Source organism: Acinonyx jubatus, chromosome A1 (genome assembly GCF_027475565.1).
Source record: "Acinonyx jubatus isolate Ajub_Pintada_27869175 chromosome A1, VMU_Ajub_asm_v1.0, whole genome shotgun sequence".
NCBI classification, from domain to species: domain Eukaryota; kingdom Metazoa; phylum Chordata; class Mammalia; order Carnivora; family Felidae; genus Acinonyx; species Acinonyx jubatus.
Genome location: NC_069380.1, coordinates 205633663 through 205652705, shown reverse-complemented (window position 1 = coordinate 205652705; position 19043 = coordinate 205633663). Strand labels below are relative to the sequence as shown.

The window sequence follows — 19043 nt, the reverse complement described above, 5'->3', positions numbered from 1 at the left end:
AATTCTCTGATCTCATGACAACCATTGGGGGTGCTGAGAAGACAAGGGAGGTAGCTTTTGGAAGGGGTTTTGCATTTCAGAAGGGCTAGACAAACACAAAGCAGGGTTATTTTGCAACAAAGCATCCAGCCTTGCCTCCTCACCCCCCAAAAAGGGTGTGGGAAGGGGTCAGTGAGGACTGCTGAATTCACTCTGGACTCTACTCCAAGAAGGCAGTTTCCCTCACTGTCTTTCACCGTCTTGTATAGAAATAAAAGCCAAGGGAGATAAGCATTTTGACTTATTCTCAAACTTCCACAAGGCAACAAAACAAAACACTTTGTTTTTCTATTTCAGAAAGTGCATATACAGCATCTTATCTAATTTGATGCAAATCATTATAAGACATTTAAGGATGGAAGTAGAAAGATTTGTGGATTTCTGTGGTATTTTCATGAAGAATTCAAGGGTTATCACTAGTCACAATATAGTGAGAGGTTTCATTTGGGACGATTTATGTCAGAGGAAGAAGTGATGGTTAAATCACTGAGTCCAGCTCCTCTTTCCATGGCCCCAGCTACTCAGTGCCCTTGACCCTCACTCCCTCCTGCCAACTAACGAGCTAGTCAAAACAGGAAAGACACAGGAAAAGACTGGAAAAAGTTGGCTTCTGGGAGGGCCACCTTCTATCTATCTATCTATCTATCTATCTATCTATCTATCTATCAATATACCCGGGCTAAAGGTAGGACTACTCTTCCATCTATAAAAAACAGTTTAATTGTTTTTCAAGCTACATAAGCAACTTCTACAAGTCTAATGTCTTTTGGTTTTCAATGATAACTTAAAAATTTTTGGTACATAAACTTCTGTGCAGTAATCTAGTCTTCAGTGTTTATGCTAAGTATTTTTTATTGATTTATATATATTTAAGGGGCAACTGGGTGGCTCAGTCGGTTGGGCATCTGACTTCGGCTCAGGTCATGATCTCACAGTTGGTGAGTTTGAGTCCCGCATCGGGCTCTGTGCTGACAGTTTGGAGCCTGGAGCCTGCTTTGGATTCTGTATCTTACTCTCTCTCTCTCTCTCTCTCTCTCTCTCTCTGCCCTTCCCCCCCACTCTCTCTCTCTTCCTCTTTCTCTCAAAAATAAGTAAACATTAAAAAATTTAAATATATTTAATATTTTTTGTACATTTATTACCGAGTTAGAACTTGGCTTTGGAGTCAAACAAAGCGGAATTCAAATCCCCACTTTGTCACTTAATAAATTCATGTCCTTGAGCAAATCATTAACTTTTCAGAGATTCTGTTTTCTCCCTTATAAATGAAAATAAGAGTGCTATCTCCCACATATGACTGAAGGAAGATTTAAATCGGGCTATGTGTTTCTGGAACAGAGAAAACACACAATAATGCATGCTAATTGTAGTTGTATTTGGTATTGGCTCATAGCTAATATCTTTAATAATCTATAACCACACCACTCCTCTCATATGTCATATAGCATATAGACTTCATGGGAGAAAAGGATCCTAAAGCAAAAGGCTGTGAGGGTATTGGCTTGAAAGTGTATTTTTTACTGTCATAGGAACAGCCTAGTCATGGCCTATGAGAGAATGAGAAGCCTTATATCCACTTGGTACCACCAGTCCCTTAATTTCTGACTAGCCATGGACCCAGGGGACAGATAGTGGAACTAGGGTACACAGATGCAGAGAATTAGGGCAGAAAGGGGGCTTTGGAGTGAGGTCCATACGTTCAGCCATGACCCCTTGTATAGCTGCATGTAGGATGGCGGGGGTCAGAGTGGAAGGGAGAGGAAGATTGGAGACAGAAACCTTCAGGGAGGCTGGAGAAATGGCCCAGGTAAGGATTCAGAGGAAGTGGAAGAAGGGAGCAGATCTGAAAGGCATGTGGAGGTGGCTGGAAGGAAGTAGGTAAGAGGAAGTCAGCCTTGTTGCTGGAGTTGCTAACTCCAGGGACTGGGACAGAGGTACTGGGACGGAGGATTCAGTAGTAGAAGCTGGTTCTTGATGAGGTAATCTGCTTGTATTGGACGCCTTGATTTGATTTCTTTCATTCATTCACTTTTCCTTCATTCATTTATTCATTCATAAAAAAGCATTGCTTGAGTATTTGCTACCTGTCTGGTAAAACTATTCTAAGCTTTAGGTTGCCAGAGGACTAAGGACTTGCTCCTTCCCTCAAGTGGGTGGGGAGGAGGTGACAAATAAACAGACAATTACAATCTAAGGTGAGTGGTGCTAAGATTGAGGTACACCAAGGACGCCAGGGAAGCACAGAGGAGGGGGGCCTAACCAGACTGGAGGCTGGGGGTCAGAGAAATGAGGTAATGTCTCAGCTGAACTGAGTCATGAAGGATGAGCAGGGGTGAGCCAGGCAAGAGTGGAGAGAAGGGCATTTCATGTGGAGGGAGCAGCAGGTTCAAAGGCCCAGAGGCAAGGAATTGAATGGCATAAATTTGCGCCCTGCCAAGTTCTGAAGTATGCCTGGAATACACAATGCAAGGAAGGGAAGAGGCATGAGATGGTGCTGGAAGGATGAACAGGGGGACACACTAGGCTATTCTAAGGGGATTTTTAAATGGGAAGTGATAGGCTCAGATTTGACGTTTAGGAAGATAACTGTAGCAGGTGGAGTCTACACTGGTGATGGAGGCGGCGTGGGTGGCAGGGAGAATTGAACCCACTGTCAAAATTATGAGGACTTGCGCTTAAGTGGCCATGAGGATAGATCGAAATAGATTCCAGTGATGTGAAAGAGTCCTGGTGCCTCTATTGGTAACTGACTGAATGGTGGTTAGAGAGGAGAGGTAAACACAAAGGGGCAAGTGTCAAGAACTTGTGGTTTGGGTAATGAGGAGAGAGAGCACAAGAGGGGAGGCAGTTTCTTATTTGGTTTTCAGTAGCGGGAGGAGGAACGATTAGTTGAACTTTGGTTATGTCGAACTTGAGTGGCTTGGTGTTGTTGGGTAGAGATGTCCTAGAGACAGTCACAAACGCATGTCTGGACATCAAGAGGCAGGTCAGAACTGAGAGGCAGATTTGGAAGATGTCAAGTGAAGGTGGTGCTAGAAGCTAAGGACGTAGTAGATGAGCTGCCCCAAGCAAGACTACAGAGTGAGAGGGCAAGATGGTGAGGGGTGAGTCCCTGAGAAAGACCAATACGTACGGGGCAAGCAGAGAGTGGGGAGTGGGTGGAGAATATTGAGAAGGAGCAATGAGAGAAGTAGAAGGAGACCAAGAAGGAGCCAAGAAGGCTTCCAAGGGAACCAAGAAATTTAAGATGCAAGGATAAGCAACAGTATTGAAAGGTGCAAAAAGTCATGTATGGAGAGTCATTTCCATTGGATTTACTACAGAGTTATGTAGTAACTTTGGTAAGAGCATCTCAATAGGTTTATAGTGTAGAGAGGCCTGGTGAGGAGTGAATCGGAGGAGAGAAAGTGGAGGTAACCCCTGCCCCTGTAGAGAGGAGGTGGGTGTATGCGTGCTGACCATTTTTAAGGTGGGAGAGATGAACACAGTAAATAGAGAAGGACCAGGGAGGTAAGAGAGGGGATGGAGTTACAGAAGGTGGACAACGGATGTAATTCAGAGCACAGGGGAGGAGCCAAGCCCTGGACCAGGGGTTCCTACACCAGGCTGCCCATTAGCCTGAGCTGAGGGCTTTAAACTGACCACCAGAGCCCAGCCTTCCATGGACTCTGATGTAGGTAGTCTGGAGTGGAGTCCAGGCACTGGTCATTTTTAGCGATTCTAACGTGCACTCAAAGTTAAGAACTACTGTAGTATGTCTTCGGTAACTATTTGTTGAATGCTTTAAAAGTTTTTTTGATCAGTGGGTGAATTCTCCTTAGCAACAGTGAAGAAGGTTTGGTCATCTGCAGAAGAGGTTACGAGGAAACACAAGGCAGGATCCCTGCTCTCAAGTCGCTGACAATCCCATAGGAGAAATAGTAGCACATGGTTTGTAGTAGAGGAAAGTACTAGATTAGTGGCACAACAGTTGGTAGGGTAAGATCAGGTCGGGTGGTCAGGAGCAGTGGGGAAGATTTGGGTCTCAGAGAAGTGTCGGAGCCTAGCTACGCAGAGAAGAGCAAGGGCCCCACACACTCAAGTCAGCAGCCATTACCACTGTTTCTTGAGGACGGCTTCGGTACCAGCCACTTTACACACATTATCCCAAGTAGTATAGTTCTGCAGGATTGTTATATATCATCTCCATTTTATAGAGGAAGAAGCTGAGGCTCAGGGGATGTGACATCAAGGCCACGGCTAGGAATAAGTGGCAGGATCAGGATTCAAGCCCAGGACTCGTTGATTCCAAAGCCGGTGTCCTTTCCGCTACAGTGTGCTGGGACCGGTGAGACCCAGACTACCACGTACTGCGCAGCACTGTAGTCCCAGGGACATACTGCTTTTGCCAAAGCCTAAAGTGGAGTAAGTGTTCTTCAGCTGGGGCTTTCTGGTCAGGGCCATTTGTGTAGGTGAAGTTCATATACGCCCTTCATCAATGTGGGGTCCCTGGACCAGCAGCAGCATTTGGAGACTTCTTAGAAATGCACATTTTCAGGCCCCTTCCCAGAGGTACTGAGTCAGAAACCCTGGGGGGTGGGTGGGGGCCAGACCCAACAATTTAGCCTTCTTAGAGATTCTGATGCCCTTTAAAATTTGAGAACCAAACTTGGAGTCCCCACTTTAGTACAAATCAAGACGTCAGTTTGCTGTTGTGGCTAGTCTCTGAACATCTGTGTCATGCAAGTGGAGAGAAAGAACTGGTGGGTTCCGACCCTCAAAAAGATGTTACCTCAATTTTAGCAGCCCAGTACTCTGATCAAAGAACTCAAATGTTAAAAGTCATATCTGGTAGGGAGAATGAGTCTTAGTTCTAGAACAGTGTATAGATTCCAGTAAAGGATAATTGTCTAGTTGTGGGAAATATGTGATGGTGTTTTCCTTTCTGCAAATTTTAAAACTTGGCCAACCCTGGAGACAGCAAAAGGGTCTCTGTCCCCTGTAGTTTCACAGGGGCCTTGAGATGCAGCCCTCATGGAAATTGTCTCGTTTGCTCTACTAGGACTTCTGGTCATTGACACATTTCCTGTTTGGTCATTGACAGGAGGAAGTGATTGGAGACTTGAAACCAGGCACTGAATATCGAGTGAGTGTAGCAGCTTACAGCCAGACTGGCAAAGGACGGCTTAGCCCTCCTCGACACGTTACTACTTTGCCCCAAGGTAAAATGGGTTCAACTCATTAAGATTAGGAAAGCGATGGGTGCTATTCATTCATTCCTTCCTTCAGTATGTAGCAATGAGGACCTACTGTGTGCCAGGCACCATGCTGGGCTCTGGCAGTGAACAAAACTAGGCACAGCCTTTGCCCTCTCAGAACTCAGTGAGGTGGGTGAAGACATTACCTAGTTAACGTGTAGTCACAGATTGTGGTAAATGCTGTAAGAACGTACAAATGGAGACCCCATGTAGGGGTGAGGTAAGAATTCTCTGGGGAGGTGACTGCTAAGTGAAGGTCTGACCAGTAAGTGGGAATCAGAAAGGGGAGGAAGGACAGTGGGAGAAGAGATTTACAGGCAAAGGGAACCCAACAAAGGCTCATTGATGTGGCACTGTGCTGGACAATGGGGGATGAAGGTTACTCAATCATCATTGCTCACAAGCTCATTGTGGAGGGAGAGGCAAATGATAGGTGAGTAGATCCAGGGCATCTGAGGTCTGCACAAAGGGCTCTGGAGCACTCAGGAGGGAGCACCTCCTGTACTCCAGGGATCAGGGAGGGTTTTAGAAAGATCCATATTTGGGGCCCGAACTTTGAAAACTACATAAGATCCTGCTAGCAAGAGAAGACAGGAAAAAATGTTTCTGGCATAAGCAATAGTGTAAACAAAGGTCGGGAGATGTGAAAGTCTAGATATGAAGAGTAATAGCAGTTACCTTGGGGTGATAGGATCATGGGTGACTCTTACATCTTTACCCATGAGGGTATTTCCCAAATGTCCTACCTTTAGGATGCATTCTGATGGTCAAGGCAAAACACACACACAACACACACACACACACACACACACACACACACACACACACACACGGAAGAACTGAATGTAAGTGACAGCAATGCTCTGCATTCAATTTTCCTTGCAGGTATCAATTCCAACCTGCAAACAGAGATGAAAGGTTACCAGGAGGTGGGAGTGTGGTTGAGGGTTTTAAAGGGTACACACCATTGTGTGTCCCGGGGCCAGGGGTCCGGACGTAATTTAGTTGGATTTTCAGCCAGGGGGCTGGGGGAAGAAGGGAAGACCAACTTTTAGTATCTCAAACCTTACATGGTGAATCCAGTTGTGATTATTTTTTGTGTTTGGTTTGGAATTTGAGGCTGTTCTGAACAGAGATCTTTAGGAATGGGAAGCAGAAGCTTTTTATATATTAAACATCCCCAGCAGCAAAGACCACCGCCAACTCTAGGTGTTTGCTGTCCCACCTAGATTCCTGCCTGCCTCCATCAGCACCCCAGCAGCCACATGTCACTGTGGTCTCTGATTCTGAGGTAGCCCTCTCTTGGAAACCTGGAAAGAGTGAAGGAAGCTCCCCAATTCAGTACTATTCTGTGGAATTCATCAGGTAAGTTTGTGTGTCACATTTAAAAGCCATATGTATTGACCTTGGGTATTCCAAGCGCGATAGGATGCTACATGGAGAGCCGTCTCTGCTGTCTGTGTCTTTAAGAGATGACAAAGGCTTGAAGACCTGCATTTTTACCCGGCCCTTGGGCCAGCACCTGTCCCCACTCCTCTTTGGAGCCGGGTCATCTGGTAAACCCATCTGCACTCACCATACCTCTGCCTCATTTCCCCTTCACAGTCAGGACTATCTTAAGCTCTGAAAACTCCCAAGGCATCATTTGCCAACAAGCCTGCCTGCATTTTCACTCTTGAAACCCGCCTCCCTGGCTTTGCAACATTACATCTGAAATAAATATCTGATGGTGATTTTTCTTGAGGGAGGGGGGAAAAACATCGATAAGTCATTGTTTCCTTCATATCCTGATTTGCTGTGGGGCCGGTTTCTTGGTTCAGTTTCAGTTTTTTTCTCTCATCTGCCTCTCCAGTTCTTGTTATTCAGCTTTATAAGAGGGTACAAGAGTGACAAGAAATTCTTCCGAAAGCTTACAGATATAAAACCATGGATTCTCAATGCTGCTATGTAGTTTTAAGCAAAAATAAGTAAAACTAAACCAAGCAAAAATAAGTAAAACTAAACCAAACAAAAACAATGTGCACGCGCTCCCCCACCCCCACACACACCAAGCAAAAAGAATTCCTAATCTAAGGTCCTTTCTCTGACTCCAGTAACAGCTGGAGTGTGAACTGAGCACCTGGCTGATGGAAACGTCTGCATAGTTAGTAGTCTCTACATTAAAGGCGGGATTTGTCTAAAGCCTGCTGCTTCCTGATTCATAAAGGGACTAGTTCAGCACCTCATTCCTGAGGCTTTCTGACGCTGGGACAGATGATTCTGCCAAGATTTGATTAGCTCTGCTCTGTGGCTTGACTTCCTTGCCTATTCCTTGGTAGTGAAAAATAGATACTTGTTTCTTCAGAGAAGCACTGCATGGAGTCCCTTTAATGCCTGAGGACAGAGCTGGTTTCAGGCAGGACTTATTGACTTGCAAGTGGCAGAAGCCTGGAAGAAGACGAGGCAGTTCTATGTTGACTCCTGTGACTCTAAAGTCCGGTGGAAAATCCAGATTCAGGGAAGATGTGATCTGTTCCAGAGCAGCCATTTGTCTCCGTCCATCTCTGTGCTATGCTTTCCCCTGTATTGGCTTCATTTTCAAGAAGGCTTTTCTGATGTGGCAAGACGGCCACCAGGCACTGAAGACTTGCCACCCACTAGCGTAGCTCCCCACAGGAGAAGAGTGGTCATTTCTCAGTGGACCCACTCGAGTCTCAGTGTTCACCTTAGTTGGCCAGGGTTGGGTTCCTCTCCATTCTCTGAGCCAGTCACTGTGGCCAGGGAGGAGGCTACCCTAATTGGGCAAACATCTGTCATATTCTGAGCTCTGGAACTGGTGGGTCATTCGTACCTGAAGTACACGGGTGGAGAGAGTTCGGGAGGGTTGGCTCCTCGAAGGAAAATTGTGGTGCTGTTAATGAAAGAGGGAAGGAGAGATCCTGAGAAAATTAGAGGAAGGAAACGACGCCCACTGCAAAGTTCCAGACTGATGCTCATCATTGAGGATAATCGGCAAACCTGCTGTTGAACAAATTTGGTAGGCAAAGCTGGGGTTGCCTGGAATAGAAGAGATTCTAATGCTCATTCCGAGAGTAAACATGAAACACTGAAAGTCCTAAAACTTCGGCTTGCTCATCTGTAAAACTTGGGCTGAAACTTAACATTTCTGATTCACATTCATTCATTTGTGATGCATTTCTGTCTAGCACACCCAAAGCAAAATGTAGTACTTTGAAATTTGGGGAAATGCAATTTTTTTTTTCCCGCGAGCCCAGCAGACTGTCTGTATAACCACCAGCAAAGATGATGGCTACCATTTATTTTTAATTGTGAGCTAAAACATGTATTTTTAAAACTTTTTTTAAGCCTGGCATATTAACAAAAGGTAGACATTGCAGCTTAACTTGTGTGCACAACTGAAAGTGGACGATGAAAGTGATTCGCTGGGGTTCGAACCAGAAGAACCGGAAGAGAGCCCTGCCTCCGCTACCTGCCGGCCAGGAGGCCCTGCGCCGATCACTTCCAGCCCTGATACTTCAGTCCCTCTTGTAGTTTGGGCTCCCCCACAGGATAGCCTGATACAAGGGCTAGCGTGCAAGTGGTTTATTTTATTTGGAAGCAGGAATGAGAAAGTGGAAAGGGTGAGACAGGGAAGGAGGATGAATAACTATGTCGCTGAAGTCCCTTCTAGAGGTAGCAGGGGCTTCTATGGAGGTTTGATCCCACTGAGCACTCTTTGAAGTATGCAGAATCCCTCTCAAAGGACAGGAGCCATTTACCCACCGGCTTCTGTTCTCCTCTTGATTGAGGGTTTCCTTCAGGGGCATAACTTGCCATATTTCTAGGCTCTGCCAGCATGTAGATTAAGGACAAGGATCTCAGGATAGAAGAAGGTGTGATATGAGCACAGCAGGTGATTGAGGTTGGATCCTGGTCTGTCAGGCAAATCTGAGCTCACATGAAACTTTCCACCCCCCCAGCTGCTGCTGCAACCAGAAGTGGGACAAAGGGAGGTGACTTGGAGCCCCAGACGTTGACTGCCAGTCCTTATCTGCAATTAGATGGGTGAAAACCTTCCAGCCTTACAGTGGGTGGTCAGGAGGATCAACTGAAATCACATATGAGAGGGAACTTTGTAGCTATTAAAACCTACAAAAGTGTAAGATACATATGGGTGTTATGTACCTACGTGTAATAATTATACTTCGTCACCAACAAAAATGCATTTTAACATTGAAAACAAGTCTCTAACGTTTGAGGGCTCAGGTCCCCAATTTTTATGTACACACATTTAAAAATTATATACCATTCTAACAACTCTTAATTTTTTAAAAAAAATCTATTTGTCTTGACCAGTATAACTTTACCATGTTTTCTGAAAAGCTAACTTTGAATTTAAAACTCTTGGACATCTTGGAGTTTCAAATGGAACATGGCAGAATGGGAAAAGCTGACCCCTATTCCCAGCCCCTATCCTAGGAATTCTGCGTCTCTGTTTTCTTCCCGAATATGTAGCTTTGGTCAAATGATTTTATCTCAGAACCTCCACTTCCTCGTATGTGATATCAAGCTGATGTAATTCTCATTGGAAAATTGTTGGTTACTGTCTTCATAAAGTGTTTCGCAGATATTGAATATCTATCTGTTAGTTTCCTCCCCTCCACACTACTACTTCTTTGTGACAAAGAAAGAAGTTGAGACTCAATTGCTTAAGCTGCTTTGCCAAGGTAAAATGACTGGTTGGGAACAGAGTCAAAATTGGAAGTCTCCTGACTTCCAGCTCAGTACTCTTGTGAAGCCCTATATCCCTTTCATGTCTGTGATCCACCTTCAGAAATGGAAGCATAGGGGCGCCTGGGCGGCTCAGTCGGTTGAGCGTCCGACTTCGGCTCAGGTCATGATCTCACAGCTCGTGAGTTCGAGCCCCACGTTGGGCGGGCTCTGTGCTGACAGCTCAGAGCCTGGAGCCTGCTTCTGCTTCTGTGTCTCCCTCTCTCTCTGCCCCTAACCCACTCGCATTCTGTCTCTGTCTCTCTCAAAAAAATAAATAAACATTAAAAAATAAAAAAAAAAGAAATGGAAGCATAGACTCAGCCCGCCCAGAGCCCTGCTGGTAAGGATACACGAAGCCTCATCTTAGGCTGCTGTTTGCTGTTGTTCTAGAAAGAAAGCTTTCACAGCTTCTCGTGGTATTTAATGTTTGGCTGCAGGAAAAATCCCCATATCCACTTGTAAACGTCTCAGAGTCTATCCCATTACGCGTGAGTGCTCAAGGATACGTTTAGAGAGAGCTTTTCTGAGGGCTAAATCAGAAACTGCAATTAGCATGAGAAGCTTCTGGGAGTCTTTAGTCATCATTCTATTTTCCCCAGAAAGGTCTGCTTCATTTTAATATTAAATTCTTTTTTGCCCAGATACCTCCTGTGTACAGAAACACCTGTGACAGGTCTTTAGTTTCTTGTTATATCCAAGAGGGAGGCCTTTGGCAAGCCAACACTAGGAAATTGTAGAAATCAGTTCACCGCTGGAGGTTATCCTCAGATTTCAACCACCTTAATGTGAAATTCTCTTCCCAGTCCTGTCCCTGGAAGAACAGCTTCTCCTCCATCTCTCTGCCTTGGTAGGCACTTCCACATCAGTTGGTCTTCTTAGTTGATGAGGATAATGGTATGAAAGGCTTTGTTAAGAAATAATAGCCTAGGGGCCCCTGGGTGGCTCAGTCGGTTGAGTGTCTGACTTCAGCTCAGGTCATGATCTTGCGGTTCGAGAGTTCAAGCCCCGTGTTGGGCTCTGTGCTGACAGCTCAGAGCCTGGTGCCTGCTTTGGATCCTGTGTCTCCCTCTCTCTCTCTGCCCCTTCCCTGCTCACTCTCTGTCTCTCTCTCTCTCAAAGATAAATAAACATTAAAAAATTTTTAAAAAGAAGTAGTCTAACAACCTTTTTAAAAATGATTTAACTGGCTGATAAAAGCTTAACCTGAGGAACTACACTAGACCAGAGTCTGGGGGTACTGACTGCTTACTTGCTAGTTTGGGTGATATTTCAGGTAGACATTGTATATTTATGATGCTGTCTTGAGTCATGGGCTTAGGACCAAGCAAAATTTTGTTTCTCATCCCGCTTCTACCTCCTTAAAATGAAAGACATCCCTAGTGTGACCACCCTGAAGGGGTGCTCTCAGTGTCTTAGTCTCTGGTTCAGGCAAGATGAAGCTTTTCGTTGAGAGTAATCTGATCTCCCCCAGAGTTGGCCTGGGGGCTGTTTATTTGCTTCCTCACTCACAGTAGATTTTTTATTTTAGTGTAGAAAAAAATGTGAAGAGGCCGATTCTAAGTAAGCCTAGGCTGTAACATATTTTGCAATGTCTTTCAAATGTTTACCTGCTTTTTTAAAACAGAAAAGCCATGCATTTGAGGTGAAGGAGAAGTTGTTTTTTTTCTAAAGCGATACTGAAAATTTCTTTGGAGGCAGCAGTCCTTACTGTTTATTAAAATAAGAACCAAGCATAAATATAGCTACCTATGTTTTGAAATATTTTAGCTATAAATATCTGAGCAACTTTCCTCCTGCCTAAGAATTTCCCCAGGGTAAGTGCCTCTCTCATAAGCAAAAAATATATACTATGGTGGCAATGAAAACTAAAGGCCTAGAAAGATATTGCCTATCTCTGATGTTCCATTTGGGGTGCCATGACCCACGTACGCTATCTATCAGGTTGGTTACAGGTGAAAAACAGTTTTCATTTAACTTCAGTATAGTTTTCCTACAAGTGTGACCTGATGGGCTAAAATTGCTTGAGTTTTGCATTGACAGTTGCTGGAAAGGGTAGGTTAAAGCTTTCAGTGGCTGTTTACTTTTTGAGTTTTAATTTTAATTCCAGTATAGTTACCATGCAGTGTTATATTAGGTGTAGGTATACAACATAGAAGTTCAGCATTTCCACACAGTACCTAGTGCTCATGATGACAAGTGCACTCCTTAATCCCCATCACCTATTTCACCCATCCCCCCATTCCCCTCCCCTCTGGTAAACCCTCAGTTTGTTCTCTAGAGTTAAGAGTCTGTTTCCTGGTTTGCCTCTCTCTCTTTTCTCCCCTTGCTTGTTTGTTTTGTTTCTTAAATTCCACATATAAATGATAGTAGCTGTTTTTAATTAAAAAAAAAAGTCCACACTGGCTTATTTGGGGTACATATGAAAGTTCAAAATATTTCTGTGTATGTATTAAGGACGCTGTTCAAGAACTGTTGATCTCAATCTCAGCCCAAGACAGTTATCCTAATAAATGAGAAAAAGCAATGCTTGCCCTCTTTTCCCTTTCACACCTTTCTGCTCAAATACTTCCCTGGTCTCTTGCAGATGCCTTCCATAATAAGACGTGCAAAATTCATCTTCACACAGGGCTGCTTCTAAGCCGATTGCAATGCCTACCTATTGGTTTCGCATGAGAATCTTAAGGTCATACACACTTGGGTGGGTTTTTTAAATTATTGTACAAATTGATATTTTTGTCAAAGCCATCTGTCTTTCCATCCTATCAAAAACTCTTCCTTAATCTGCAAGCAACAAATGAATTTAATTAGTTTGCTCACAGGAAGTTACCTTGTCAAGGCTGTTACTAAAATAAAGATGAAATCTGGGATTCAGAATAGAAGCTCAATGGATTATGGATTTTCCTTGAATAGTTTTAAGGGATGATGTGATTTGACTCATGGTCAAGGTCACGGCCTATGAGGGTTAAAGTTTCTCATTCAGAATTGAGACTTCAGAGAACAAACTGAGGGGAGGTGGGTGGGGAAGATGGGTAAAAATGGTGACAGGGATTAAGGAGTGCACTTGTTGTGATGAGTACCTGGTGTTGTGTAGAAGTGTTGAATCACTGTATTGTACACCTGAAGCTGATTTAACACTATACAGTAACTATACTGGAATTAAAATAAAAATTTTAAAAAAATTTTAACGTTTATTCATTTTTGAGAGAAAGAGAGACAGACAGAATGTGAGCGGAGGAGGGGCAGAGAGCAAAGGAGACAGAATCTGAAGCAGACTCCAGGCTCTGAGCTGTCAGCACAGATCCTGACATGGGGCTTGAACTCATGATCTGTGAGATCATGACCTGAGCTGAAGTTGGTCACTTAACCAACTGAGCCGCCCGGGAGCCCCTAAAATAAAAACTTAATAAAAAAAAAGAATTGAGACTTCTAGTCTGATACTCGGTTTCATCTTTCAAGTTAGAGTTTGTTCAAATGTAGAATCAGAAGACATAGGCCAGAGCTGGCCTCTCTAATCCTGGGCATGAGTTGCTCAATTCTAATTCTTAGCTTCCTTGTGTATAAATAAGGCTGAACCATCTGCCCTCTAGAACCCAGTGACCCTGGTTTGCTGTCCTCGTGACAAAGGTGAGGCAGTACAGACTGGAAGTTTAATGCATAGGCTTTGGGGGTTAGCTCCCTGGTCCAACCCTTCCCTCCACCACTTTTAAGCTGTGTCATCTTAGGTAGATTATTTAACTTCTCTTTGTCTCAGACAGAGGAATAAGGATAACAATCTATTTACCTCATGGAGTTGTTTACATGAGTTGATGCACATGAAATGTACAGAACAGCTCCTGGCTCCCAAATGTGCTCAGTCAATGGGAGGAAACATTGCTATGGTGACTTTGGGGATAGATCTCTTCTGCTCTCGTACAGAGCCATGTTCTTTCCTGGCTAGAAGTCTTTATGTTTGCTGTTCTCAGCCAGGATAGCTCTTCTACCTCTTTGCCTAGCTATCTCTTGTTTGGCCTTCAGGACCCCTGCTTAAATACCACCTTGTCCAGGAAGCCTTCCTTGAAACCCTGCCCCCTCCCCAGACTAGGTTAGATACACCTGTAACATTTACTTGCAACACTCAACACACTTGTAGTTAATTACTTGTTCAAGGTCTTCCTCACCAGGACATGAGGGCAACATCTTGACTGTTCCCCTTTGTAGAATATAACACCTAGCATGGGGTAAACATACCATGTGTCAAATAGGTGCTGATGAACATTTGGACATGACAGTCACAGGATTGAACCTAGAGAATGCCAAAACTAGCTGGAACCTCGTATGAGCTCCTCAACCTCTCTGAGCCTTATTTCCCTCCACCATAAAGTAAGGATGATAATAACGGCTACCTCAGGAGGCTTGTGAATATGAAAAGCTGTGTGTACCATACTTAGAGAAGTGGCTTGTAGAAGATTTTTTGTGTGTTGGAAATGGAAATGTGTTGGCACATGAGCCACAGGGGTTCAATGAACCCTTTACCACTAATCTCAGAGGCCAGTAACCAACGATCGACCTTACCAACTGCAGAAATGTAAGCCAGGCAAAACCCTGGCATCTTCACACACGTCTGCCTCCTCTTTCCCCCCAACCCCAAGTTATTCATTGCTTTTGTTTGCTCATCATAAGAGGAATACCAGTAGATGGCAAAGCTTATACCTAATGTATAAGACTAACTGGAAGTTCCCATTGTTATTTTATTTCATGTTGAATGATAACCTGTGTTTTGGAGCTCTTCATAAGATGGAAGTGAATTGCCAACTTTTTGTGTAGCATTTTACTAGAATTTATAGCAATAATTAGGCAAATGGCTACAATATTTAACAGTGATGTAGTCCTTGTGTTGGTTTTCTTGGCCCCAAAAGTATAAAGCTTAAAATATTTAAAGAATTGTTCCTATACAGTTGATTAATTTGGGGAAGAATGGGGAAAAAAGCAAAAAAAAAAAAAAAAAAATCTTCCTTTCTTTTCAAGCAAGTATTTAGGAAGTTGTGCTGTTTAAGTATAAGCCTTCCTTACCACCACCACCAGAATCAGAAAGAAGCAAGAATGGGCTTGCTTTGATGTCAGCTGAGATTTCATATTAACAAGTGGTGCTTCACAAAAAATTCCTTTTTCTTATCTTTAGTTTCTAAATAAAAAATCTTAAAACCACCTTCTAGGCTGGTGCCTGATCTCAGACATTCTGGTAGCCAGCAAGTTCCTCTACTTAGGGTCAAATGGAAGGGTGGTTCTAAATGTTTGTGCAGAAGTCTGACTTAGAGTTCTACAAATTGATCCCGTAAAGATTCCATCCCTCCTACCATGAGCTATCCTGATGTAATCCCTGGTCAGATCGATGTGAGCTCACATAAATTGAATTCTGGTGTAACAGCATCGGGAGACATTTGTAAACTATAAATGAAAGCATGCTCTCCAGTTGCCCTGCTTGGGACAAATTGCCAGCTGAGTTTATCATTACCCCCATTGTATCTATCTGTTTGTCATTTGGTTGAGTTGAACCAATTCATAAATAAAGAAAGAGGCTGAAAGCTGAAGGTCAAATAATACATTTTTTTTTAAACTATGACTACTTAGTAGTTTAGGATTTTCCTCTGCAATTCATTCTAGTGTAGAGCAAATCCTGCATAAAACTAGTCTGTAAAATGGACAGAGAATCAGAGGCTCTTCTGAGTGTGAGGTTTTCTCTTACCCCTGGATAATCTATGGGATCATGTCTCTTCTCTTGGAGTAGGATGCTTAACCTGTAGCCTATAGATCCCCAAGGGGTCCATAGATAGATAGAATTCAGGGGGGTCCCTGGATCTTGGTTGGACAAAAATTACATTCTTAGTTTTATCAACTGAAATTTAATGTCCTTCAAATAGGAATGTAGTCAACAAACTACAGTGGTATTAGCAATTCCCGTGGCTTTGCCACTAATAGAATCACAGGTATGTTATTTTGTCCCTTTACAACTGTTGTACATATCTCATAATACCAGTAATGTTTATCACTACTTTGAAATAATTATAGTTATTTAATCCATCACTAGGCATCATTATTTAATGTACTAATAAAGAAGTACATATATTATCATAATCGTATTTTTTTTTATTGTTTAGATCATTGTTTTCAGTATAACTGGTGTCTTTTTGCAATCCTAAGGATTTTTTATTTGATGCATTTAAAAATATTTTGAGAAGGGTTCATAGATCTTCCTCAGACTGTTGAAGTGGTACAAAGTTAGAGACTGTTGTCTCAGATCAGAGGTTGGCAAAGTTCTTTTTTCACAGGGTCAGTTAGTAAATATTTTGTGCTTTCCCACCTATATGGCCTCTGTCTCAACTACACAGTTCTGCCATTGGAGCAAGAAAGCAGTCATGGACAATAACTAAACAAATGATCATGGTTGGGTCCCAATAAAACTTTATTTTTTTAATTTTTTTTATATATTTTTTTATTCTGATACTAACCAATTGTCAGTTAAGGACAATTGGCCTTTTATTTATTTATTTTTTAATATGAAATTTATTGTCAAATTGGTTTCCGTACAACATCCAGTGCTCATCCTAACAGGTGCCCTCCCACACCCCCAATAAAACTTTATTTACAATACCTTGGAGCCAGCTAAAGTTTTCCAACCCCTGATTTAGGACATCTTGTTATTCTTAAGGTCAAATTTTGAAGGTATTTCAATTCAGCTTAGCCAGTCTTTATCAGATACTTACTACGTGCATATGTTCATCCAAACATGTATGGATTGAATGTCTTCTGTGTGCAAAGTGTGCACAAGAGATTTAGGGGTCAAACAGCAACTGCCCCTGCTTAGACAATCCAGTGGGGAAGGCAGAGGAGACCATAGTCCAAGTGGTGAATGTTGCAGGCAGGAGTGGGGCCCAGGGGCCCAGAGGAATACCAGCTTGACATCTAACTCAGTTTTGAAGGAGTCTGGGAAGGCTTCTTACAGGAGCAAAGAAGGACACATCTGTGATAACCAGGCAAAGAGGAGGGAAGACACAGCATGAAAAGAGTCAGGCTAGAAGAAGCTACTTGAGTGGTGGCTTGGAGGCAAGAAGATGTTCCTGGAATTGCTTAGAAAATTTGAAGCTTTATGAAGCAAGAGATAAGGCTAGATGGGTAAGAGCAAGAAAGGGTCAGAGCAAAACAGGCATAATAACAGAGCTCATGTTTGTCCCGAAGGGAATAGGGAGCAATGGAGAGTGTTAAGCAGGAAAGGAACATATAGTCTGTCCCTTCAGATCTTTTGAAGGATCATGAAGACATTCCAAGGAACACAGAGATGAGTAAGGCAATCAGCATGCTTAAAGAGCACATAGCCTGGCAGGAAAGAAAGAAATATAAAATAACATTAGAGGGTGGTATAATCGAAACAAAACAGATGAACGTAGGGGAAGGGAAGGAAAAATAAGATAAAAACAGAGAGAGGCATACCATAAGAGATGCTTAACAATAGGGAACAAACCGAGTGTTGCTGGGGGGAAGGTGGGCAGGGGAGGGATGGGCTAAATGTGTGATGGGCATTAAAGAGGGCACTTGTTGTGAGGAGCACTGGGTATTATATGTAAGTGATGAATCACTAAATTCTACTCCTGAAACCAATACTACACTATATGTTAACTAACTTGAATTTAGATAAAAACTCGGAAGAAAAAAAAAGAAAAGGGTAAATTGTGATAAAAAATTTTAATGGTATGAATGATACTGTCTTCTCTATTACTAAAGAAAAACATTAATGGGGTGCCTGGGTGGCTTAGTCAGTTGAGTGTCGGACTCTTGATTTTGGCTCAGATTATGATCCCCAGGTCATGAGATTGAGCCCGGCATCCAGTCCACACTAAGCATGAAGTCTGCTTGAGATACTCTCTCCCTTTCTCTCCCTCTGCCCCCTCCCACTTATGCATGCGCTCTCTCTCTCACAGATAAGTAGATCAATAAATCATTAAACTCATATAAGAAATGGAAAAAAAAAAGAAGTTAGTATAATTGGTGTAATATTAGCACTAGACTTAAGGCATGGGAGAATCTTGAAGAGAGTTCTGTTTCTGAGGTGAAGCTGAGAAGGAATAATATGAAGGAAAATAATTAGGAAGGGAGCCTCCAAGTAATCCTAGGTTCTCCCCAAAACATTATCTGATGTTGAGGGAAGGAGGCCACACATGTCTCTCGTTTGCTATAATTAGGCTTTCGGTCCACTGCCTCTCAGACCAGTAGAGTGGCCTCTACTGTCAAGGCCATTCTGGATGTTCTGCTGAATCCCCTGGAGGACTGTTTTCTGCACCAACAAATTCCGTTCTCAGAAGTGTTTCCCTAGCAGAATTTAACCGTTCTTAGCCCAGTTTCCTAGTTAAGGTCTGAAGCACACGTGAGCAGCCCTCCTCAGCCCAGCCCCAACTTTCTAGAAGAGAAACGTTCTCAAACTGTGAGTAGTTACTCATTAGAAGGTAGTGGGAGCAGTTGAGGCATCCCGAACAAGAGTTTTTCAAAAGTGAAATAGAACAGAAGAGAGACTATCAGAAGGTATCATACAGAGTAAAACTAGGAATTATTTTATGAAATGTTTGCTTCAGTGTTGTGTTTTGGCGTATGTGTGGCATGTAGAGGGTCACACTGTCCAATGTAGGCCTTCCTGGGGGTCATTCAAAGACTTTGTAGAGCTCGACATATCTAGAGCATTATTTGGAGTTTAATAGGCTTTGTTTGCCACCTGTGGGACATTTGATTAAACTATAAGCCATAGATTTCTTTCCACAACTGACAAAATCTGCTTTCTTTAATCATAGAGTTTTGGAGTTGAAAGCTCCATCCAAAGTATTCGAGGGAAAAAAAAAACAACCTTTTTGTCCAGTGTTTTTCAAATTATGGGTCATCACACTTCAGTGGGTGGTAAGATTCATTTAGTGGATTCTTACCAGTATAAAAAAAAAAGGAAAATAAGAGATAGAAAAGAAAATAGCAAAGTGAATAGAGTAAGGATAAATATTT

General features: G+C 42.9%; 1 protein-coding gene across 1 annotated transcript in view; it reads left to right on the top strand.

The window, feature by feature from the left end:
* Positions 1-19043, top strand: part of EGFLAM (EGF like, fibronectin type III and laminin G domains) — a 177463-nt gene that overhangs the window by 68844 nt on the left and 89576 nt on the right. Inside the window, exons 5-6 of the mRNA XM_027075639.2 lie at positions 5123-5240; positions 6506-6641. Of these exons, the coding sequence (XP_026931440.1) occupies positions 5123-5240; positions 6506-6641 (254 nt within the window). The remainder of the gene's footprint in view (positions 1-5122; positions 5241-6505; positions 6642-19043) is intronic.